The 26076-nt window shown below is 41.1% G+C and overlaps 1 protein-coding gene across 1 annotated transcript in view; it reads left to right on the top strand.

Moving 5' to 3' along the window:
- RELCH (RAB11 binding and LisH domain, coiled-coil and HEAT repeat containing) overlaps nt 1–26076 on the top strand; it is an 88902-nt gene that overhangs the window by 46766 nt on the left and 16060 nt on the right. Inside the window, 12 exon segments of the mRNA XM_036010169.1 lie at nt 250–277; nt 279–341; nt 2934–3005; nt 5390–5530; nt 6121–6285; nt 7923–8067; nt 11284–11440; nt 12055–12178; nt 13982–14030; nt 16292–16371; nt 20030–20136; nt 21061–21160. Coding sequence (XP_035866062.1) covers nt 250–277; nt 279–341; nt 2934–3005; nt 5390–5530; nt 6121–6285; nt 7923–8067; nt 11284–11440; nt 12055–12178; nt 13982–14030; nt 16292–16371; nt 20030–20136; nt 21061–21160 — 1231 coding nt within the window.

Raw genomic sequence — 26076 nt, 5'->3', positions numbered from 1 at the left:
TGAGTTTCAGCTTCACACCAGCAGAGATTCCCTGCGTCACGGGTGTCGCCGACGGAGCTTGCCCGCTGGGGGAACGCGTCGCGAGGAGTATTCGCTCTCTTGGTGGAGCCTAGTCCATCGTTGGAAGGGTTTTGCTTGTACAAAAATTTTGTACTTTGTGCCAGTTACAGAGCTGACTCTTTGTAACCCTTAGTCCCAGCTGTGCTTTCTAAGCGAATGCAAGTCCTTACGCATTTGTATCGCTTTCAGGCAGATGATACTGACGGGCTGTGTGGCTGTTTGCACGTCATGTGGGACCAACACGTGTAGAAGCTGAGCTTTAACCGCAGTGCTGGGAACAGGTGAGCTACTGTCGGGTTTGCCCCCAGTTGTTGTCTGTTCTACGTTATCGTAAACGTTCATATCTTTTTTTAAATGCCACTAGGAAATGTACGGGGTATGAATTACGCTGCTGTTTTGTGTAGCCGAGCAGTGTGATTTAATAGTGCTTCAGAATGCTCAGGGATGCTTTACATTATTCCTTCTTCCAACCCAACTTAAGAACATGAGTTCCAGTGCCAGGTACCAGGGGTACAGTGGGGAGTAAACACAAAGGACATCCCAGCGGGAAGAGAAGAGAAAACAATCAGTGTTTTCTCGGGGTTGCAGGAAGAAAATAAAGCAGGTAAGGGGAAGGGAGTAATGGGGAATGCTGTTTGGAGCGGGTGGTCAGAGAAGGAGTCTCTGAGGAAGGGATGTTCAGGGCGAGGATGTGAGTGAAGTGAGACACTGCAAGTACGAAAGCCACGAGATGGGAGAGGCCTGATGAGTTCAAGGGAGAGCAGAAGGGGTGTGTGTGTGTGTGTGTGTTGTGTGTGTAGGGTAGGTAATAGAAATAATATCTTGTATGTATTATATCCTTCTATAAGGATACAGAAAGAAACATAAAGTGTAACCTTTTGATGTAGGAGGTTCTGGTATTTAATTCACTCATTATTTATGAATAACACTTTGGGTTTTATGTTGAATTTTAATATTCCAGTTCACTACTAGGACTGAGAATCTTGACTTTCTAGACGTGATGTTAGGATATTGAGGAGCTTATTTTTTTCATCTTATAAGATGGATTTTCTTCTTCTTACTTACGAAGATAAATTTTCATGACGTTAGTTATAATAGTATGGTCACTATTCTTAAAAAAATATACTGGTGTCTGGAATATCACTAAAGTATGTGGTCCTTTAGAATTGTTACAATTTTCTTGAGTATTCTTTAAAATTTACTGGAGTCATCTGGATTAAGTGTGTAAAGTAAACATTATATATAGTCATACTCACCTCTGACAGTTCTTAATGTTATCTGTAGATTAGGGTACACACTAACTTAGGGTGAGATTTTAATCACTGGAAGTCAAATTAACTTGAAAACAACACATACAATTCTGCACAGTTATTCATACGTACACTTAATTTTTTAATAGTTATCTTACCTCTTTTAAACTTTATTGAGGTACAAATCTTATATGATCCACCCATTTGAAGTATACAGGTCAGTGGTTTTTAGAGTATTCACAGAGTGTCACAACTGTCACCACAGTCAGTCTCAGAACAGTTTCGTCACCCCAAACACAAACCCCAACCCCTCAAGCTTGGTTCTCATAGTTATTGTTTTGGCTATTCTGGGTCCCTTTAATTTTTATATGAATTTTAGGATCAGCGTGTCAGTTTCTGCAGAGAAGCCACTGAACCTTCATGAGGGCTGCACTCACTCTGCAGGTCACTTTGGGGAGTGTTGCCATCGTAACCACAGAGAGGCGTCCAGTCCGTGCATCCAGGATGTCTTTCCATTTATTTAGGCCTTCTAAATTTTTTGACAATGTTTTATGGTTTTCAGAATATACTTTATGTATGTTTTTGTTTAATTTATTCCTAAGTATTGCCTGTTTGTTTGTTGGTAATATATAGAAATAACATTTGGTTTTTGCGGGTACATTTAATTTTGAGACTCACTGGGCCAGACTACAGAAAAGCAAAAATGAACATTTACGTAGAGCATACTTCGACACTCAAACCTTTCTACTTTGCAGTTTCTATTTCTGAGTTTAACTCAGAGATGTCAGCTATAAACATCTCTGCCACCACCTCTTCTGTAACATGAATGAACATGGGTATCGGGGCTCTGTCTGGCTGCCCACCTCCAGGTTGTTGCCCAGTAGATTGCTATATATTTCTTTTCTAATTGTAGGCATCCAGTACTTAATGAATTATGTCACCTTTTCATATGGGAATGTGAGAACAGATACACTTCTTTTCCAGTCAAAGAAAGATTTATATTCTGTGAAGAAGACATATGGAACAAAACCCAGTATGTGTCATTTTGTTTTGTTGTTTTTGTTGTTGTGGTTCAGCGTAGTCATCCCAGTGGCAGAGCCCCTTCATGGTGCACACGCAGATACGAGTGGACGGAAGTCCGCCTGCTTTAAAAACAGACTCTCACCCCGCGTCAGGGGCTCTGCTAACCCATTGATGAACTCACTTCCTAATCCCTTCGGCAAAGATGAGTGCCGATGAGTCATTCCTGCCGTGTATTACAAACCACATCTCTAATATTCAAACCTGGGTTTTCTAAGTGCAAAAACATACCCGTGTTTCTACGGAAGGAGAAAGTTGCCCCCAGCAGTCAGGAAAGCCGAGTCTTAGGCAAGACCCACAGTGGACACCTGGCCCAGTTTTCATCCTTGCTCCATCCTTTCTTCTTCGACAGATGACCCCCGTGAGCTCGTGTTTGGGGGCTCCCCTGGTTTCCTTATCCCCAATCCAGGCGCACACGGGGTCCCCAGAAGTGGAAAAGAAAGCAGCTTTATTGCATTCTTAACTGGATTCGCGGTGAAAAATAACGTCCTTTCGGAGGAAGAGAGACTGTATTGTTGACGCTTGATTCCCTTTTTACTCCAGATCAATCACAAATACCCAGAGAGGCGACTGCTCGTGGCCGAATCCTGTGGAGCCTTGGCACCCTACCTTCCTGTAAGAACGGGTCGTTTTTTCTTAAAGCCTTTTTTTCTTTCTGATGGTAGAGAAAACCTTTTTTCCAAGTGTCTTACACATTTTAACCCAAACTCTCCCATGGCCTGCTGTCCCAGTAAAATAAAAGATGAGTCGAAAGAAAACAGCCGCACTGACACCACACGGCGTGGCAGACATTAACCGCTGATGCTGCACGAGTGTAAACACGCGAATCAGATTGTGCCAGTGGTTCTCCAGGTGTGGTCTGAGCACCCTGAGAGGTCCCTTGACAGTCTCTGAAAGAGGTCCATCAAGTGAAAATGGTTCACATAACAACATTAAAACACTGTTTGTCTATTCCTCTGTGTTGACATTACCACTGTTGGTGTTGGTGCGAGAGCTGTAACGGGAACCGGTGCCGGCGCACTGACACCGGTCAGGGCAGGACTCCGCGCGTGCCCCCTGCCCCCGCCGTCCTCTGCAGAGATGCCCGCCTGGTGTCAGCGGTCCTTAATGCGTGCAGGGAGGAAGCATCTGTGCTCCTGCCAGTTCTCGTTGTTACATTCTTTAAAGTTTTCTTGCCTTTCTGTGATGCGTCGTGTTCTGTATCTCCAACAGTAAATTCTGGTTACAGGTTCTCCTTTGGGTGTCTGTGTATTTTAAAAATTTCTCGTATTGTTAATGCCTCTGTAGCTTGCTTCCTTCAGCACTTGCAATTTTTATTTTGATAGCATTAAACTACCCCCCACCAGGATAGCATTGGACTTCTACTTTTATCAGTAGTACCTTGGAGTTCTTATTTTCCCACCTTCACCAGAAACTGGGCATGAAGACAATTTTTTGATGTTTTTCTAATGGGAAGAAACTGGTATATTATGGTTATTATAGGGCTGCATATAGACACACATGAGTGATTTGGGCATCCTGTGATTCATTGTTCCGGGACGGAGACGAACAGCACATGCTCACAAAGGATAAGTGAGCTGCCCCCCCACTGCTCCTAGTACTGGAAATGCTGAGCAGTATTAACGACAGACTTAACGTGTCCTCCGTGGGTCTCCAGGTGCCCTGTAGCCCGCTGTAGCCAGCAGTAGTAAAATCTCAGTGTGGTCGTGGCTTAGGTGGACTAATCCCACCCAGGTTGTCCCGTGGGTTCCTTGTGGCACACTGACCCTAACGTCCACAGTCGACTCAGCCCAGGTCAGAGTGAAGGGCGTGTCTAGCTGAAGTGGGGACGTACCTCTGTCCTGTGGCCCGTGCTGATGCCAAGTAAGAAACTAGTGTTTAAACCAGTATTTAAAAAGATATCTAAATATCTTAGAGGTTAAGTACTTTAAATCATTTGAAGGGAGGGGGCAGTTTTTAGCCCTAAACGATAAATAAACGAGGCTGTACCTAAAAGCACATTCACCAACCTAAGTGTGACTAAAATTTGCTAAAGCTACACATATTTTTGTTTCTAAAAAGTCAAAAACTAGGTAACGTAACAATGTCAGACCTCTGCATACCAAATCACACTGTACATTTATGAAAATGATTGCATCTTTTTATTTTTATTTTATTCTAACCATCATGTGTAAAAAAGGACCTCAACAAGTTTTGGTTTAAAGAATTGTTATAAAGTAACCAAGTTACAATAATAGTACAAAGCAGGAAAAGAAGGGCAAGACTCTGTGAAACGATAACCCTTTATTCCTACTTCAGCCATCAGCTAGGCTCAGCCATTCACATTCTTTACCATGGAAAAACTTGTGTGAAATTAAGACACAACAGTGGGTGACATCATATTAAATAGTAGCATCTGAAAATGCCAGTGCCGTTCTTGTTAAAGTACTTTCCAAGTTTACTCTCATATTTTACCATCCTTACTGAATTTTTTTTTCAGTTCTTTCAACAAATAGAAACAGTAGGATTTGATAATGTGTCCACACTCTTACTCGAGGCAAATGCTTCGGTCGCACAGAGTGCCCTTTGTAGCCCCCTGTTGTTCCACCTCTGAGCGCCTCTAGCAGACAGGCGGCGGGCAGAGAGTCACTGTGCACTTAACGGCAGCAGAGTGTTGGCTCGGGTGACCGGCCAGAGCGCCTGCCCCTGTGCCTGTGCGGTTCGAGCATACTCAGCCAAGATGTAAACGTGCTGGGAGGTGATGAACTCCGAATGCGGCATAGAGGTCATTGCCTCTAGAGGGGAGGCTGGAAGCAGGCGGGAGAGGGCGGGACAGAGCGGTAGGATGCTTCAGCTGTACTTGTAATGTCCTGTCTTTGGAAAATGAGGACGTGAGGCAAACATAGGGAAATGGTAATGTGTATTTAATCTGCATTTTGAATACGTGGATGTCTGTCACGTTTTCTGTATTTTTCTGCTGGTGGTGTAAATAAACAGCAAAAAACTTCTCTTATTTTCAGAAAGAAATCCGTAGCTCCTTGGTTCTTTCAATGTTGCAACAGATGTTGATGGAAGATAAGGCAGACTTGGTACGGGAAGCTGTGATCAAAAGCCTCGGCATCATTATGGGGTACATCGACGACCCAGACAAATACCAACAGGTGTGTTTTTCAGAAGGCACCCCATTCACCTCATGTTAAAATTCCAGGTGATACTCCAAATCTGATTCAGATAGTCTGCACTCTCTCGTAGAGAAAGCTTCACTTCATGCTAAAATTCCAGATGATGTTCCAGATCTGATTCACATAGCCTGCCCTCTCTCGTAGAGAAAGCTTCACTTCATGCTAAAATTCCAGGTGGTGTTCCAGATCTGATTCAGATAGCCTGCCCCCTCTCGCAGGGATGGCGGTTGGGTCAGCTAAACCAGCTGGAGTTGGCCGCCTGGTTTCAATTCTGCAATTCAGAAGCGAGGGCACCGTGACTCACTCGCACAGGAAGCTGGCGGCAGGCCTGCATGTTTGCCCCCCTTTCTCCCTGTTTCCTCCCCAGTTTCTGCGTGACCTTTTCTTTGGAGAAAACAGGAAGGGCAGGATTATAGATGGCTTGCTTTCTTAAATTGTTTTCTGAAGGTGCCGCAATTGTGTATGTATTGTTTTTTACTGCATTTTTAAAGCGTATTCTCTTAAAAATTTACATTTTGCCTGATGTTTTGTTTTTTTTGTTTGTTTTTGTCATTGTGCTGTGTCGGCAGGGTTTTGAACTGTTGCTGTCAGCCTTGGGCGATCCCTCGGAAAGAGTGGTTAGCGCAACACATCAAGTATTTCTACCAGCTTATGCCGCCTGGACCACAGAACTTGGGAATTTACAGTCTCATCTTATCCCCACGTTGCTGAACAAGATCGAAAAACTTCTCAGGGTAAATGCTTCCTCTGTTTACATAGCTTAGAGAAATTTAACGTGTGCTCCAGGGCATCTGAACAGAGTACGGGGAGCCAAGACAGGAAGCACCACTTGCTTAGCGGAGCGTCCTAGCACATTACCGAAAAGGACCCCGCCGGGCTGGAGCCCAGGGAGGCTTGGGGAAGCCCCGCCCTGCCGGGGCTGGAGGGGGAAGGTCGTGGGTCTGCGCCTGCCCGCTGACACGGCGCCTCTGTGGGCTGCTCCTCGGGCATCCTCCGCAAACGAAGACTTAAGTTTATTTCAGACGAAGTGTCGGCCGCAATCCCGCAATGCAGAGATAATCACAATACGAGTCTCAGAAGCTTTCTTATTTACATTTCCTCCCTTTTTTGAAGTGAACTTTTCATTCTTCCCAAGTGAAAACATTGACAAGTTGAAGAAACAGTCGGAACTTCTTGATGTAATTTTTGTGCTAAAAGTTTATTTGAGTCTAGAGAAAAACCAACATTTCACCAATGCCTTTTGTATGCTACTGAGGTAGTACTTGATATACGCAGTGTATCGTTTCATGTGGAAACTAGTGTTTCAGCATCTTGGGGTCCCGCAGCTGTCAGCTGGCGGAACCGGGACCTGCTTTCCGCCTCTGACTCCAAGCTCTTGCTCTTTCTGCACCCAAACCTGAAAGGCTGTGTAAGGCTCTTAAGTAAAGCATTGTAACAGCTCTGCCGGTGGATATGTGCACATATTAAAATCCAACTGTTTTTTTTTCTATAGATTTCTAAACGAGTATTAAAGAAAAACTATAAATAGACGACTAGAGTAAAATACTCCTTTTTATGAATCCCAGGGAACTTTTTGAAGTACTTTTTAAAAAAAGTTTGCTAAGAGTTATCCATACCTGGGTTTTCTTGTTCCGTTTCATAACGTGGCTAATTCCACATTGCTCCTAAACATACCTGCAGTTTTCATCATAGACAGTGGCTTTTCAGTGAAGACATTAATTTGGAACTTGGTAGTAAATGACTCATCTATCTGACAGAGTTGTTATTTTATAATATAGGAATGGCATCTCCATGGATTTGAATAGCAGTAAATGCTTTCATCTCTAATAGTTCTAATTTTACTTAAACATTTGGTTAAATATGATACTGAACCTCCTCACCCTTTTTTTCTTTCTCTTATCTCTTTCTTTTGTTTCCCTTTGCAATTTCTTCTCCATTTTATCTCTGCGTTCCGTTGTCTTCAAGTGCTTTCTGGCTGTCAACTAGAGATGTCGCCAACTCTGTGTAGGGCCATGTGGGACGCAGGGGAGGGGAAGCAGCAAGCCCTGTGGCTGGTGCGGCCAGCGAGCGTTTGAAATGATTCCTGTGGCTCACGTTTTCTTTATCCCTACTCGGGAGAAGTTCCAAACATTTCAGTGGGAGTGATCGATGGTCGCCCTGACGCTCTCCATGTGAAAGACTCTAGTACCTTACTGCTTCTGCACGTTTTCACGTGCTGAGCGAGATCAAGAGTCGGGCATCCCCGCTAGGTGTTACGCCGAGCCTAACACGCAGACCCTCAGGTGTTTCACTGTGTGCCACAGAGAGGAAGAGCATTATAAACACCGCATTTCCAAAGACTAAAACGAGCTTCCGCCTCCTTATGTTTCAGGAAGGAGAACATGGGCTGGACGAACATAAGCTCCACATGTACCTTTCTGCCTTGCAGTCTCTGACCCCACCCCTCTTTGCGTTGGTGCTGCAGAACGCACCTTTCTCCAGCAAAGCCAAGCTGCATGAAGCGCCACAGATAGAAGGTACTGACCTGCAACGGGGGCGGGCCGGCGCAGGGCACGAGCGGCTCAGCTCCCCAGAGAGTGGCTTTCGATCAGAATTCTTAAAACCACTCTCCATGACAGCGTGATTACTAAAATGTATCATGCATATGTGGAACTTTGTGGCCGTGGACCTGACATAAATTGTATGCCTTCATCTTTTTATCCATTATTATCGTGGTATTATTTTATAGTTTTATACTTTCCATTCTTAACCTATAATTTTTTTTGCAACCTTTTTTCAGTGGCAGAAGTGTTTTCTCTCATTAATAGAGCTGAAGCAATAAAAAGATCTGCTTGATAGTTACTGGTCCAGTTTATGAAGCTTTTCATTTCCTTTCTTTATCTTTTTCCTTCCCCAGCTGTTTCATCTTCTTTAGGGGAAGGTGCATGTTTTACTATGTCCTTGAAAAGAATATAAGCGTATGTGGCAGAATTTTCTTTTTTTCTCCCCAAAGAAAGAATAGGACTTATTTTCAGAAATATGTGAAATTGATAGCAAAAGCCACTATTTTCTTATGGCAGTGTCCGGCTAATCAGTAGGTGTCTGGCTAATCAGTAAGCGATGTTTGACCCACGGCACTTGGTAACCCACTGACCCTAGCACCAGGGTAAATGGCCATGACAAGCTGTCACTGTGTATGAGGCTGCTGTGCAGCTTTTTCACATTTGTGAAGTTACCCATGCCTCCTACTGCCTTCGGAGTCACAAAGGAATTACAACATTGGGAACATCAACAGACACTTAATTTTTGTAGAATTGCCGCTTTCATATTTAAAAAAAAACAACTGTGGGATACCTGTACTGTTAGGGATAGGAAGCATTGTGTCCAGTATGCACAAAACCCAGCCAACAGTGGTGTGTGCTGTTTGAATGTCAGTTTTACGTAGGAAATTGAGTATGGGTGGGGTAGGCTTGCGTGTTAGGAAGGGACATTGTTGAGGAGAAGGAACATGCCCACGTCACGGTACGTGTGCAGTGAGCACTCTCAGCTGGCCCCTCCGGTCCTGCCCCCACGCACGAGGCCACTTCATCTGCTTAGGGGCTTTCCTGTCCTTCTCATTTCCTCTTTTTCTTTCTTCCTGCACTAGGTCTCGGCACACCTATTTTACTTTTAGCCATTCCATTATTTTTCAATAATTTGTCGCTGTCTTTGAAGGGACAGGATTCATTTTACCACAGTGTAGCAGATTGTGACCAATAGTTTGGAATTATGCCAGACCTGCTTTGACATGATATAGAAATATGAAGTACAGATGTTCCACACCACCCAAATCTGAGTGATTCCTGGGGCGAGGTAGTGAGGATTAAAGCAGAAGCCTCAGATCCTGAGGAATACCAGGGTACTCAGATTTATTTCTTTGTCTTACGATAGCAGATGGGCAAGTTCAGCTAGCAAGGGATAACCTTTGTCTGTTCTCAATGTATTGTTTAGACCTTTGCACAGCATAGGAAAACCATAACATCTTAATACTGTCTTGGAGCATTTTAAAATTTTGTATATTTCATGTTTTCTTAATTTTTAGTTGTCATTAACCATTAATATGTTTTGAGAAAATGCAGTGCCTGGCTGGTATAGCTCAGTGGATTGAGTGCCAGCCTGTGAACCAAAGGGTTACTGGTCCGATTCCCAGTCACAGCACATACCTGGGTTGCGGGCCAGGTCCCCAGTAGGGGGCACGTGAGAGGCAACCACACACTGATGTTTCTCTCCCTCTTTCTCCTTCCCTTCCCCCCTCTCTAAAAATAAATAAATAAAATCTTTTTAAAAGAGAGAGGGGGCAAATGCTACATCTTTATTTGTGTTTTTAGGGTGTTAGTCTCTATGCAGGAGTAGCTGGGGCCATCAGGGGTTTCAGACCAGCAGGCAAGGAGCTGTTGGCATGCACTGTTCGCTACAAAACAAACAACAAAAAACACCAAAAACAACAACCACCTACCCGCCGCCCAAGGAATGTGTCCTTAGTCACCTGGGTCAGACAGTGATCTATGGGATCATAAGTGTGAACTTCAAAATACACTGATGTACAGTGACGTTTTATTTACATAGTTTAAGAAATAATTTTAAAAGTATACACATGAGACTCTAGTTATAATATTTTTTAAAATATTGATTTTAGAGAGAGAGGAGGGGGAGAGAGAGAGAGAGAGACCTTAGATTTGTTGTTCCATTTATTTATACATTTGTTGGTTGATTCTTGGATGTTCCCTGACCACGGATTGAACCTGCAACCTTGGCATGTTAGGATGATGGTCTCACCAACTGAGCTACCTGGTCAGGGCCTTAGTTCTATGATATTCATAGTAATTATGTCTTAATCTTACTGGTTACTGGTTTCAGTACTTTATATTACCTTAATGTTTATCAAGTGCGAAATTTTTTTTAAATAAAGCATTTAGTATTAGAGATTAAATACTTAGATCTGTTCAGCTCAAGCTTTATTGTATTTTACATCATTATTCTTTGGTATTAAACAGTTTTTTTCCCTGCTCTTAGCCTATTAATCTATTACTCCCCAAAAGAAACATTTTAACATATTTACTCTTTCATTGACATAAACAGTCTGGTGGAATTACAGGTGTATCTACTTTTCAAAACCAGATTTAAGTCCATATTTAGCTAAGATCTTATCTCTGGGCCAATTTTCATCTAAACTAAATAAAATTTTGCTCTTGTTGGCAAACTAGTTCATTATAGCATTCATTTATAACTAAATTTAGTCTCATAAATCTTAATTTTTGAAATTTTTATTTTTCATTTTTTTAATTTATGATTTTTTAAAAAAGATTTCATTTATTTTTAAAGAGAGGGGAAGGGAGGGAGAAAGAGAGAGAAACAACAATGTGTTTGCCTTACACATTGCCCTACATGTGTCTCCTGCCCTACGGGGACCTGGCCTGCAACCAGGCATGTGTCCTAGACTGGGGATCGAACTGGTGACCCTTTAATTCACAAGCTGGCACTCAACCCCTGAGCCCTACCAGGCGGGGAAATTTTTGAAATTGTTAAATGGTACAAAAATTTATTTATTTTTTTTTCTGAAAATGATTTGGTTAATTTATCTCAGTGTTATATTGAAAGTGTATAATAAGCTAAATAAAATGTTAGGAGACAAACTTTGTTTTCCTTTTGACAAAACAGATAACTTTCCAAACTGCCATTTCTGCATGACAGATTTTTGTCTTTATCATTCATAGTGACGAGGTTCCCCCGGCCTATGTCACCCCTTCAAGATGTGTCTACTATTATTGGAAGTCGTGAGCAACTGGCAGTGCTCCTGCAGCTTTATGAGTACCAGCTGGAACACGAGGGGACCACCGGCTGGGAGAGTTTACTGTGGGTTGTCAATCAATTGTAAGTTCCTGCCTCCGTCATTATCTGGTTCAGTTGAGGGAAGATAGCTCACTCTATTTAGCCTGGCCCCGAGGGAGAAAATACAACAAAATAGAAAAAAATAGAACCGAACCTAACTCGGCACACCTCTGGTCAGCTTGCTTAGGAGCGGAGGGCGGCACCACAGGACATGCAGTGGTTTGTTGACGGAGGCGGTGCGGCTGTATGGAGGAGAATCCGTGTGCCGCCTGGTTGATTAACGGTGACGATGGGCCCGCATCCTCATCCCCACCTCTCGCTCTGAGGCTGAAAGGGAGGCTGTGTATCAGCCCAGATCTTGTGTGAAGCGTAAAAATCCATCATTTTCAGTCTCACAAACTCCATGCTCAGAGTCCTACCATTAAAGTTCCATATATTTTATGGCACACAGTTACAATTTATATTAAGAAGTTCAGAGAGTAGAGTGTAAACTTGAGATCTTTTCATAGGGGCTCAGACAGCTCCTTTGCTTTATAATTTTACTGTCTGTGAGAAGCAAAACGGTAGATATTGTTAGGGTTGCATTGTTCCAGCAGTTGGCAAGGAAGGAATAATCTGTATGTGCCCTGCCTGTTTTTCATTCCTTTCACATTCAGGCTGCCACAGCTTATAGAAGTAGTCGGCAAAATCAATGTCACTTCAAGTGCTTGTGTCCATGAATTCTCCAGATTTTTCTGGCGCCTTTGCCGAACCTTTGGCAAAATTTTCACAAACACTAAGGTAAGTAGGTACTTGTATTCCATGTTTTCTGGTATGCAAGATCCATAAAAATATAACGTGTTAATCAGCGCTGTAACAGTAAGTAAGTGCTGCATGAGCCTTTCCTTTACTCTGATTACCTTTTAATGTCTCAGAAAATGGGGATAGAGAATGAAAACTGTGGTCGGTAATATCTTTATCTTCATACCTGACTTTCAGAGGATGATGTAGCCTCAGTTTACTTTGTGTCCAGACTTGGATATAAGACCCACTCGCTGTTTCAGGATAGAAAGTGTCAGCCAGGGAAGTCAGCTGCAGGCCTCGAAGGCACTGCCGGTACTAACACCCCAACCCCGTCCACACAAACCGGGGAGCGGTGGTTTGCTCAGTACATGGCAGTCAAACCGCGGGGGACGGGAGAACCAAAGCCGCCTGTGTAGACGTGCTTCGCGGACCCCAGCTCCCAGCCTGGCGCGGACGCTTGAGACGAATGCTGCACGTTTCAGTCCCCGCTGAAAGTGCCGTGCGCCCCCTGTGCTGGCCCGGCTATGTTGTAGTTTTGGGTATTAAAACTTCAGTGTCCTTAGGACTCAGTTTCTTACTTAATCCTGTTCCTTCGTCTGTCTCCGTGGCATATCGTTAAGCCAGTTCTTTAGAGACCTAATAAAAATGTAAAAATGTGTCGTTGCTGTAATCAAATGTTAATCAAGACAGTTAAAAGCTAAGAATTTTGTGCAGCTCCTTCCTGTTAAATCTGTAGCTGAAACACTCGGAGCAAAACAGTTCGGTGTAGTGGACTAGGCAAAGTTCAGAAAATGGGTTACAGCTCTGCTTTGTCTGTGACCTACACAGTATCGTTTATCTGGGCTTTGTCTTTTCATGTGTGAAATGAAGAAATTGCTTCTGTCTTAACCGTTCTTTAAGAATGACTCTGCATCTGTAAACAGTGATGTTCACCGCAGCTTAACTTGAATGTGTAGATTAACATGCACGGCCTGCCCAGAGGAGGGGACAGCCAGACCTTGATGTTACTGCAGCAGAAACGAGAACACTTTACACTTTTCACTGACATCTCATCATTAAACAAATATAATTTGGTTTTACTGTTATCCGTAGTGGCAGAAATTGTTTGGCATCTCCAAAGTAGCTACTTTTTTTTTTCTTAACTAAACTAAGTAGGCGTTCCCTCTAGCACTCACCAATAAGTGGTTGACTTCAGTGGCCCGAAAACTGGGGTCTGTGATGACATTCATAATAAAATATTGAAACCAGCATTAGCTCCAACTTCAAATATTTGAGTGCAATTCAGTATTTGACACTTTTAAACTTTAAGGAATTAAAAAAACTAATCTAAACATATGGATATCACATAATGAATATGTTATTGCATACTCTGAATGAATACCATTTCTTTTTCATTTCTTTTAAATACAGCAAATGTTTTCTTTTTCAATAATTTTGATCATATAATATTTACCTAAATAACCTTTTCTGTCATCAGGTTCGGTTTTAGGAGGTAATGATTTCAAGCCTTTAAAATCATCTTGGAAATTAATTTAGTGAAGGAAACCAAAGGCTCTTCAGAAAATACTTGGTGACCTGAATTGATTTTTAAAATATTTTATCTCTTAAAGTATTATTTTTAGTCACTTGAATTCTCTTTTATCCTAAGCCACTTTGGAACTATCACGTTTCTAAACACTTGAATCAATGGTCTAAAGCTAAATAAATAAATATATGTAGTAGCAGTAAGCATTTTATTTATTTACTCATCAGTTGGTCCACGAACCTGAGACTTTTTGGATCTCTCTTTGGGTTGCTTAGGTAAAACCTCAGTTCCAGGAGATTTTAAGATTATCTGAAGAGAACATTGGTAAGTTTATTACTTTTAAAAGCCATTGAATCTCTTTATTCATGAAAAGCACTATTTTCATTACACGCAAACTGTACAAATTAACTAACAAGGACGGTTGAAAAGGACATTGACACTGCAGAGCGCCTGCCTGTACAACGTGTCGCATCTGGTGGCCTTCTCGTGAGGGGCCGGCGAGGCCAACCTGCGGTTTTTGGAGAAACCGCGGGCTTGACCGGGCAGCTGGGCTCCTCGCCCCCCTGTTTGAGGGAGCCTGGTTACAGCCCCATGGGCCTAAGAGTTTGTTCATTTGTGCATCTAGTGTCCCTGTGTATTTTTCTAGTTTTTCGGGATAAACTGTGGGAAGTTATGAGGGAAAGGTGTATAGCATCCACCCTCTTTTTTTTTTAATGTACAGATCAGTGATTTTCAACCTTTTTAATCTCATGGCACATATAAACTAATTACTAAAATTCCATGCTACACCAAAAAGTACATATTTCACTGATCTGACAAAAAGAATTATGTACCGTATTTTGCTATGTATAACACGTTTTTGGCCCAAACTTTCAGGGAAAAAAATCTTTTGTTTTAATTTTTAAATTAGTTATTAATTTATATTTAGAAACAATACCTATTATTGTATTCCAGGGTATTTTTTTTGCATATTGATATCATATTTGCTTTCTAGAATTACACTTTCAATGCTTAAGCATAAATAAAAGAATTGAAAACATACATAGAGATGTGGAATTGGTACTACCCATGCATGATGCGCATCCTTATTTCGGGCAAAAAAGTATGCATTGTACACGGCAAAATATGGTGTAATTTCAGTTCATTCATACCAGACTATTGTTTGTTGTCATTTTTTTATTTTGACAGTCTAAAGAAAAAGAGGTTGGTGCCCCTGACTCTAATTGTCAAGTTTTGCCATGTTTTTAAAAATTCTCATGGTACACTGATTGAAAATCCCTGATAGATCATTCTTATCTTAGTACTACATTATTGATTTGATATGAGTGATTTGGAAAACTCTATATCTTCAGCTCTCTCAGCTGTAGTTACAAAGTCAATAAGTCCTTTTCTTTTATACTTGAAACATTGATGAGATATTCTTTTTGACAAACGCTTCCCCAAGTTTATATTTAATAGTTTCATAAAGGGTTAACTTGGAATGCATACTAGTTGGTGTTTCTTTTAGTTAATTATTAATTCTGATGATAAGTTATAATAAAGAATATTTACATATTTAGAAACTGACAATTTTTTATAATTATTAGTTAGCTATGAATGTTCAGCTATTCAGATAGGAAGTGATTACTAACCTCTGTAAACATAGTCCATAACTGAATTCAACCAAAGTTCATGTTCCTAGCCTCAGATTTACCTCATAACTACCATATTCACACCTCAGGTAACACCAGTAGTCCCTCAAGAGAAAAAATCACCTTACCAGGAGAGTATACAAACCTGGAATACTAATTGAGATGAAATTGGAACTTTCTTTTTCCTGCTAAAATTCCTTCAGGGCAGTTAGGCAATACACCTTTTCCAATCAGTTTCTTTCTGAAGAGAATTGAAAACCATAGGAAAAGAGGAAATAGAGTAATGAAAATATTTTTTAGCACATAAAAGAAAATATAAAGCATTTGAAAACCGTGCCGAACGGTCCGTAAGCTAGAGCTGCTGGTGCTGCACAAGCAGGAGGAACTGTCGCATCATCCCTCGGAGCCTTTCTCCTGAAGTCACCTGCAGGACAATGCACTAGGCATCTGACTTCCAGGAGCCACGAGGCATTCATCCGGGGTTGGATGCTTTCCCCTCCCCCCTGCTTTACGTGGCCTGGCGAAAATCCCTGGAGAGGATGCAGGAGGGGCCTCTGGATAATGATTTATGCCTAGGCACCACCTTTACATTGTATTGAATGTACCGATAGAAAGCATAAACATTTAGGAAGACCTGCTTATATGGGCACTTGGGGGGCTCATAAGGGAAGCTCTGATTTCTGATTATGGAAATAGGAGTACAGCATCTCAGTGCGGTTTTTAAAGTTTTTTCCCATCTATCAAAAATGTTTATTGCTCACAGCTTTTGTGTAAAAAGTATTGTTATAATTTGTAACTAGGAGACATGGTGTATAATCAAAGTTATTTCAAAGTAATAATTATATGTATTCATAAGCCTTGTCACCAGTTATAATTTCAATTTAACTTGCATTGTGACTTTTTGCTTTGCATTAAAATATACTTGAATTTTTAAAATTATTTTAATAATTTTAGATTCTCAGCAGGAAATGGGGTCCTCACTAAAGCCACCGTCCCCATTTATGCAACAGGAAGTCCTTACGTGTTACATTCAGGTAAGGGGAAAATCCTTGACTAGAAAAAGTAAAGGTGCTTTCTGTTTAGAAAGATACCTAATATTATCATGTCTTTTATCATGTGTATAAATGAAAGTGTTACCCATAAAGAAAACAAAATTTATTTATTTCTTTTTCTATGCCTTTCTTTTTAACGATTCATTTATTTTAGAGAGAGGGGAAGGAGGCAGAAAGAGAGGAAGAGAAGCATCAGTGTGTGGTTGCCTCTTGTGTGCCCCTCTTTGGGGGACCTGGCCCACAACCCAGGCATGTGCCCTGACTGGGAATCAAACAGCGACCCTTTGGTTCATAGGCCTGCCCCCAATCCCACTGAGCCACATCAGTCAGGGCATATTTAGTCATTTTATTCTATCAAGTATTTATAGTGGAGAGTATATTTGAATAATAAATTTCTGAGTAAAATCTCCATTGAACAAATAAATTTAGAGATGGTGTACTTCTTGATACTTTGTTAGAAGTGGTAGATTGCACTTATTTAGCAGTTTCTTTGGGTTTCATGATGAATTTTTTCATAAACAACAAGGAAAGGACGTGTGTTAGGTGAAGCAAACGCAAAATGCTGTAGAATACTTCCGTCATTTTTAGCAAAGTACTTTTTTTTAAGATTTTATTAATTTTTTAGAGAGGGAGAGAGAGAGAGAGAACATCAATGTGCGGTTGCTGGGGGCCATGGCCTGCAACCCAGGCATGTACCCTGACTGGGAATTGAACCTGCGACACTTTGGTTCGCAGCCCGTGCTCAATCCACTGAGCTATGCCAGCCAGGGCAGCAAAGTACTTTTTAATCATACTTTATTTTTCTTCATTGTTAGTGCATGATAAATTATCCCAAAACACAATGGCTTGTTATAACCCATTTATTTGTTCCTGGGCTTTGCTCGGCTAGGTGTCTCTTCCGGTGGTCTTTCTGGTGGTCACTCGTGTTGCCGCCTTCAGCTGGTGGCTGGCAGGATGGCTCATCAGGCTCCATGTGATCTTAGGGTCTCTCTCTCTTCCCTGAGCCTCTGGAACAGCAGGGCCAGGCATGACGTGGTGGCTCAGAACACCCAAGAGTGCAGAAGCAGAATCTGCTAGGCTAAGGCTTAGGCCTAGGATTGGCACATCACCACTACTGTTATATCAATCGAAGCAGGTCACAGGCCGGGCCAGGGTTTAGCCAGGAGAGAGCTAAACAAACAAGGACGTGGATGAGGAGGTGTGACTCACTGGGGGTCCCCAAAGTAACAGACTACCGCTCTCCCTGTAACATTAGGTAAATAATGTATGACACGTACTAAGGCATATTAGTCATCTTCATTCTGAGGCAAGTCCCACCAGTAAGGTGGAAATACTGACTCATGATAAAAGCTATTTTGGAAATTAGAATGTGAGAGTCAAAAAGGAAGACCCTTTTTCCTGAATTTCCCCCCATTTTTCAATAACGTTTCTTTTACCCTTTGAAGTCAAAGTATAGCAATTCACATATTATTGCACTCTTCTTCCAAAACAGATCTGAACCATCACATAATATTAAAATAGAGTTCTGAAGTGTCACACAATACCTGGCAACAGGAGCTCCAGCTCTGTTAAAGGAGCACAGTATTCTTGTACACGTTCCCACGCTAGTTTCTAGGGTGACCTCATAACGTGGTCCCGATTGTTGAATTCGTGGGGACTAAGCGGTGGCACGTGCCAGGCGCAGTAGTATGCACACCGTTTCCCTTTCCCTTGGCTGCGGCAGCCGTTCCGGTGCATCGTAACAGCACGCGTGGCTCAGCGTTCTCTCTTGCTTCGCCCTGCAAGTTTGCCAACTTGGACCACATGCAGTGTTGTAAAGCATAACAAAGTACCAGGTACAAGGTTTGCCTCATAGCAGGCCCTCGGTATAGATTTGTCAAATGAATGAAGGATTTGTCTTTTGGTCACTGTATAAAGTCCAGCTATCCAAAGATGACTTTTTAGTTTATTGAAACATGTGAATTGAGGTAGCTGTCGTAGATGGCCAGTGTTACTTGTTTTAGGAAACACATTCCAGCAACAGTCAGTATGTTTCTTACCAAACATTTTCTGTTAGGGTAGATCACTGTCTATTTCCTTTGGTCAACAGTGACTACTTTGAATCAAATACATAAGCAGTATTTCTTGTCTTGAGACTTCAAAAATAATAAAAAGGATTGTAGTAAATTTCAAGTTTAAAAAACATCCATGCCCATTTAGAAGTGTATTTTACAGCTCATATTTCACAGTTAAGTTTTTCTAGATTTTTACTTTGTTTAACACATTTATACACACTCTTTGCCTGACCTCGTAGGCAGCTGAAACGGGTGGGGTCACCGTGTCATTGCTGCTCTGATACTGATTGTCAGTGTCTAAGCTTCTCACTGAGGAGACCAGCAGGATCTAAACCACAGGCGGCACACGCAAGGCCCGCAGACCGAATCCGGCCCTCCACCTTGTTTTATTGGCCCGGCACCTTGTTTCTACCCGGCAGCGGCATCGAGCTGCTTGCCCCTAGCTAAGGAGTAGTTACGTTTACACAGTCCTAAAGTTACATTGGCCCTTTGAAGGCAACCGTGAGGCCGATGTGGACCCTGGTGAACAAGAGTTTGACACCCCCATCTAAAACTACTGTGGCCGTCTTTATTCATGCTGATCTTTCCTCTTGGTCAGTTCTTTATCACTACCTCATTCTCAGTTTGTCTGTGCAGAAAACACAGTAGGGTCATCTAACCTTGCTCATGGAGGCTTTTATTGTTGACCTAATATGCGCCTAATGACAAGAGTCTTGACTCTAATTTCTTCTATATTTTCTGATAGAATGTCAGATCCCTTTCCTTTTAGATACAGGTTAATTTAATGTACAGGGTTATTTATTCTTTTACAAAGTTATTTAACTTTAATTTAGCAGACTTGCCTTTTTAAAGCATATTTCTTAATAACATGTAAAGATAGCTATGTAAAAAAAGGACAGTTTTCTCATTATGAAAATAATGGTTCGTTAAAGTAAGTCTGAAAAATACAGATTATTTTTCAATCAAAAGAAATCAACTATTTCTTTTAAGAACACAGTTGTCTGTATTTCAGCAAGCATGCAGTTTTTACCACTAACCTGTTACAGTATAATTTCTTACACATCAATTTTCCACTATTAGGGGGATAACGTTTTAGTACTTTGTATTTAAGTATTTAGAGCTAAAATGAATGAGAAGTAAAATTGGTAAAATGGAACTTAGAAGCTATACCGTTTTATATTCTGAACCTGGACTGTCTGATGGAACCTCCTGCAGTGATGGAAATCGTCTAACCCGTCCAGAAGGGGGCTGCCAGCCACGTGTGGCCATTAAGCACTTGAATGAATAGTCTCCTGCAACCGGAGAACGGAATCTCCTGTTCTAGTTAATTTTTAATTTAAATGTAAATACAAATAATCACATGTGGCATAGGGCTACCATATCGGACAGTACAGGTCTAAAGCTATGAATTCAGATAAGACAGTCTTTGTCCTATCCATTGTGCTTAATAAGCACCTTTAATTAAAATGCTTCCAACTAAGATGTTTTCCCTTATTTGATAACGTTTTCTAATGATGGGTAAGAAGTTACAGTTTAAGTTCTGCCTGATCGCTTGGAAACTCATGGCCTGTCTCGTCCCTCTGCAGGAAGAAGACCGCAAACTGCTGGTCGGGTTCTTGGAAGACGTCATGACCCTGCTCTCGCTGTCCCACGCGCCCCTGGACAGCCTGAAGGCTTCTTTCGTGGAGCTGGGGTACGGCCGCAGGTGTCGCTTTTAAAAAGTCACATCAGGTTTTTCTGTTGGATGAGGCTGCCTGTTTTCGGTCTAAAAAGATTGGCACATGAGCCAGCTCTCTTGGTGAGACTTGAGATTTGTTTTTGTTTATTTATACGTTCTTGAGATTTTGTAAACAATACAGTATAATAAGAGAGTGGGAAAGGGTGCAGACTTACGTTTTATTTAAAGCATTTGAAGAGATAACATCAAGTGCAGATTTGAAGAAAACTTAGTTTCCCCCCAGACGAAAAAGGAGCCCAAGTGAAAGCCAGGTCACGAGGCTCCCGTTTCTAGTCCGTCGTCTGGTTTGCCTGGCCCCACCCGGCATCCCATCGCCTGCTCCTGCAGCAGCGTTAGCCCGTCCGCACTGCACACCGACTCCGCCTCATCAGTGCTGCCTCGCGTTACCCTGGGATTCACAGCCAACTTGCCCTTCCGTGGGGATGATCGGGATTGGTGTCACTGGATCCTGCAACCACCGCGTGACATAGATAGGGCGTGGATTGCTTCTCCTCTCTTGCTAGATGTAGAAATTTAGATCCACAGAGACTGTAAATGGCCTGTCTGGCTCTTACTTAGTTCAGCATTCTTTCTTTTTTTCCTCATAGGAACATTTTCTTTTTCTTTTTGTTTAAATAGTTTTCACTTTTATGCTGTTTAAGATTGGAATTTCTATCACCATTTTAGCTTAGAGGAGCTAAAAGTATAATTTTTGAGTATGCTAAAAGGTTGTAGGGTGACTTTTTCAAAGAATCTTAGACATAACCCACTGAACTATACAAAGTAATTCCATGTTTTACAGATACTTTTATCACCAGTGCTCCTTATAAGTGTAGTGTTTCTCAGTGCACCCAGAAGGCCCGTGGCCGCCCCGTTTAACCCCGACCTTCCCTCTTGCAGTGCGAACCCGGCCTACCACGAGTTGCTGCTGACGGTTCTGTGGTACGGCGTCGTCCACACGTCAGCCCTGGTGAGGTGCACCGCCGCCAGGATGTTCGAGGTACGCGCACAGGCTCTGCTGGTTCGGCTGTAGTGGCGGTCTCTGGAAGAGGGAGAAGGGAGAGTTTACACGAAAAAGGCTTTGCATGCTACGTTGTGTCGATGCGTATTTTATGGTATTGAATAGTGTCTAGTTGTGCACTGTGTGATGGAGCAGAAATTCAGCTTTAACGTGTGTAAGACAGTTGTCTAGCCTTAATGGGTTCCTTGGATGCTATTCTGTTATCACTTTCATTTCTCAAATTTTCTTTAAATCTTATTTTAAGTTTTGTCCTATGTAAATCTTTCTGACTACACCTTTCTATTTACTGAGTACATGGCTACTAAAATAAACTAAAGCAATATAGGGTATTTTCAAAGTCATGAAATGTAGTTATATTCGTGAGTAGCATGAAAAAATCAGTTGTCACAGTTACGGAAATATTTATTTTGATTACTCCTACTTCACTACTCCCTCACATGTCCTATCCAGAATAAAACCTCCCTATAGATTATCAGCCCATATGTTTAGGAGAGAATAGACTGTTCATATAGTTTAACTAGATGGCTTTAAATTGCCACCTACCTAAGTTAACTGTGACAGCTGAGATACCTATCTTTTGTACCTATCGTAGAAGAGATTATCTTACCACCTAGAAATATACACATATATAGGGTCTGGCACAAATAAAGCTGCATTTTTATTACAGAATCTTTTATTACAAAATCATAAGCATGGAATTCTGTAACATAACAATATCACACTCACACACAGCATGTGACATTTAGGTGAAATGTTCAGGTTAAAACTATGAATATTTACACGTGTATTATTACCCTGCCAGTCACACTCAAGCAGGCGTTACTGCTGCCGGAACACAGAATTTGAATACTAAAATTGGCTTAGAGTATTGCGTATTGCTGTTGAGTCTTGGCGTAGAGCCAGACCCCCTGGGTTCAGTGTCTGTCTCTGCCGCTTGGTGGCAAGTTCGAACGTCTCTGTGCCTTAGTTTCCTCATCTACAAAATGAAGATGATAGTTAAGTATCCATCCCAAAGGATTTTTGTTAATATTAAGAATTAAAACTTGTAAAACCTTTAAAACAGTGTTGGCACATAATAAGAGCTTAATAAATGTTAACTATCATTACCATTATTTTTTTTAGTTCATGCTATTATTTCACAAAAATAGTATAATAGTTTAGGAAACCTATTTATCCAAACTAAAATGTCCCAAATATGCATGTTATTCTGAAAATATCTTAAACCATTTATTTCCATAAGTAAAGGTGGATAATTCAGTTTTTCCTGAATTTCAGAATTTTTCCACAATTTAAGATAAATTGCAATTGAAGGATAGAGCTCTGATATATTTAAAATATATACCTTCTGAAACTTTTAAATATATAAAATATATGTGTGCAATTTAAAGAAAATGTTTTTGTTATACAGAGGTTGAAAATTCTCTGTCCGTGTTATTCCCTCAGTTATTATACATGTTTGACCCAGAAAACTATGCTCAGGTGTCCTTTGTCGAGGTGAGCGCCAAATGAAAAATTCCGTTTGATGTCCTTCTGGGTGTAAATAAGTGTTGATCATGCAGTATGCTGAAACAGAGTAATTACCACAAAAGAATCAAAGTCTTTCTTCAACCCCTTCCTTCCCCTAAAGAAGAAAACACCCTTTTAAATGAAGAGTTATTTTTTTAGCAGTTTATTCTAAGAGTCTAAAAAACTACCGCTTTTAAACCATTTGTTTCTAAAATGTATGTATGCACTGGCAAAGCAAATTATGTAGGTGGAAATAATTTAAATAAATAACATGAAGCATCCTCCCTTTTTAATCTGTTTTGGAATTTTTTCCTGCCTTGTTTCTCACGTGCGGCTGTGCCGGGCCTGGTTTCCCGTCCGTGGTCAGTGCTGGTCTGGAACCCGTGCTTGCGTGGAGGCGGTTTGCACTGCCCTCTCAGGCTGCTCGTGAGCCTCATTCACCAGGCTCATCTGTGATCGAACATGATCGCTGAGCATGCTGGTAGAAGTCATCCGTAGGAAAAATCATTTGCGTTTTGGTCAGTGACCCTTATTTTGAACAAAAGTATATTAAAGTAATTATATTTACAAGATTTCTTTTGATACTAATGGTTTATAATTTATAACTAAGCCCCCTTCCCCTGCAAATACGTTTATTTAAATTAAAGCATTAAAAACAGGACAACTTTAAATATTTAAAAATACTTTAGCGTAAGACTAGAAACTGTTGAGAATGCAAGAGCTCTGCAGAAACTGTTGAGAGACTTTAGTGAAATTCAACACTAAATTTAGCTCTTGAGTTTGCAGACAGCTAGCTGTACAAAAAGGGGAAATCCAATCTGTCATGTTATTCTCACTGTTAAACAAAAGGCAGTACGTTAGTCCTAGAAGTAGCAAATTATTACTGAAATTGATTTATAAGGTGACTTGATCATGTGACTCCCAGTGTGACATAATGGATTTCCCACACGATGCAGGAAAGAACTTCACTTAAGGATATCACATATCAATCGTGAGGAAACGAAGCATGTAACGAACACTGGGCCACAGCTCATAGAAGACTGGAGCTTTAGCACAAAATGTGATGGAGTCATTTTCTGGCCTCACTTCTCAAACCATGGACGAGTTATTCAACTTCTCTAAGGCTCATTTCCTCATCTGTTAAAACATCCATCATACTTGTCCTTACCTCATCAGGTTTAAAGATCAAACGAGATATTGTATGTAGTATAATAATTGACAGCTCTTAAATTTTGCTTTCTGATATTCCAGCTCAATAAAGAAATTAGACTTAAAAACCCCAGAGCAGTGAAAAATTAACTAAATTATCCGTTCTTTTTTTTGTAATGCTTTTTGGCTGGCACAAGATAGCAGACATTTCAAGATACACTGAAGTGATTCAAATCTAAGCTACCTTATTTATAAAATGGTACAGAGATAGGAGTTTTATTTAACAGGATTTGAACTTTTTTTCCTGTCTCTTTGTATTGATACCTGATATCATAGTGTTTAAGGTAGCAACAGAAGTTCTAACGTCATTTTAATCCTGCATAATTATCCATGGGGTTTTTTTGGTAAAAATTTTGAGGCAGAGGCTAATGTGAATCCGTTGTTAAAAGGTAGCTGCTTACTGTAAAATGCAGGCTCTTCCCATGAAGGGGACTCCCCCCTCTGAGGCGCTGTGTCGGAGGGGGGTGACGCATGCCCGCGTGCGTCGTCGGGTCCTCACAACTGAGAAGTCCATGGCTTCTTTGTCTTCCAGGAGGACTCATTCATTCCTTCCCAAGACGACAGATTGGTCAGCATCTAGGATTAGTTGGTGTTTACATTCTGACATTGAGAATTTAGGACCCAGAAATTGCCCTTCTCTCTGTTGAACTCATAAAATTGAGCACTTCTAAAAAAACAAGATGCATATTTTTTGTAATATCGTCCTCTTGACTATAGAGATGGGTCTGAAAGTGCTCATTGTGTATACTTTGGGGGGTTTTGTTTGGTTTTGTTTTTCATTCACCATGTATTTTGTTCCTTTTGAATTTTCGAAGTGCAATACAATGTATTTGCTACTGATAAACAAAGTGACATTACAGCTAACAGCACAACCATCCACTTCCATTTAGGATTCTGTCAAGAGACTGAACTGAGTACTGTCCGTGACTAGTGGAATGCCACCAAAGGCACTCCCTTAAAAAATGAAACTATTCTTTATGTGTAAAAACATCACAAGAAGTGACAGGCTATTTTAAAATCTACACATGTTCCACCCTAGCTGGCGTAGGCTCAGTGGATTGAGCACGGGCTGTGAACCAAAGCATCGCAGGTTCGACTCCCAGTCAGGGCACATGCCTGGGTTGCAGGCCACGGCCCCCAGCAACTGCACATTGATGTTTCTCTCTCCTCTCTCTCTCTCTCTCTCTCTTTCTCCCTCCCTTCCCTCTCTAAAAAATAAAAATAAATAAAATCTTTTAAAAAAGAGTTTCCTTTAAAAAATAAAAATAAATCTCCACATGTTCCTTGGGCATTTGGAAGCCTTGCTGTTCATACACTTGAGAGAAATATAAAACAGAGAACTCTTTGTAAATGTTAACTCCTTGAACCAGTCAGAAAATCTTTTTATTTTTTAACTGTATCTTTTACTGCAGTAACATCGGTTTATAGCATTTTAGGTGCGGCAGCATTATACATTGACATCTTAGGTTCTACATCCTGCTCACCACCCAAGGTCTAGTTTCCGTCTCCCACCATGCAATAAAAAAAAATTTTAATTTTTTTTCTAATATATCACACGTTAGATCCTTGGAGTACTCATCATATTGATAATTAAACTCATGTTTCTTGAGTGCTTAGTCTTGATCAGGCACAGCCTTTAGGCGTATCATGTGTGATCAGTTGCATAACCATCCCTGAAGGTAGATGACAGTGTCACCATTTTCAGATGAGAAAACTGAGTTTCAGGAGACCGTGTAATAACGCGTGTGATGCCACCGGGCCAGCAGGTGCAGAGCCAGAGCCTGAACCCAGTCCTCATCCCCGCGTTCCGTCCTTTCCACCAGGCTGTCTTGTCTCTTTCTACCTCAAAAGAGAAGCTGTGTGATAGAAAAGGCTGGGGGTTTTACTCTGCAGTTTTTAAATTAACTAGCTATGGGCACAGTCAGAAGCAATTTAGTGGTGGCTGCTAGCCTATATGAGTTTTGTTTGAAAACAGTCCAGTTTGTAACTTGTTGGTCATAGTAAGATCACCAAATTTACTTAAAGAATTGTAACCATAGAAACCCAGTGTATGTCTTCCAGGTAGCTTATTTTTTTTCTAATAAAGCTTTCTTTTAAATTGCATTTTAATTGAATGTGACAATTGCATAGACTGTTTGACCAAAAGTACAAACTGCCATTGAGTTTGGTGACAGACCCTT

Source organism: Phyllostomus discolor, chromosome 9, assembly GCF_004126475.2.
Source record: "Phyllostomus discolor isolate MPI-MPIP mPhyDis1 chromosome 9, mPhyDis1.pri.v3, whole genome shotgun sequence".
Lineage (NCBI taxonomy): Eukaryota > Metazoa > Chordata > Mammalia > Chiroptera > Phyllostomidae > Phyllostomus > Phyllostomus discolor.
This window is presented reverse-complemented; position numbering and strand designations above follow the sequence as displayed.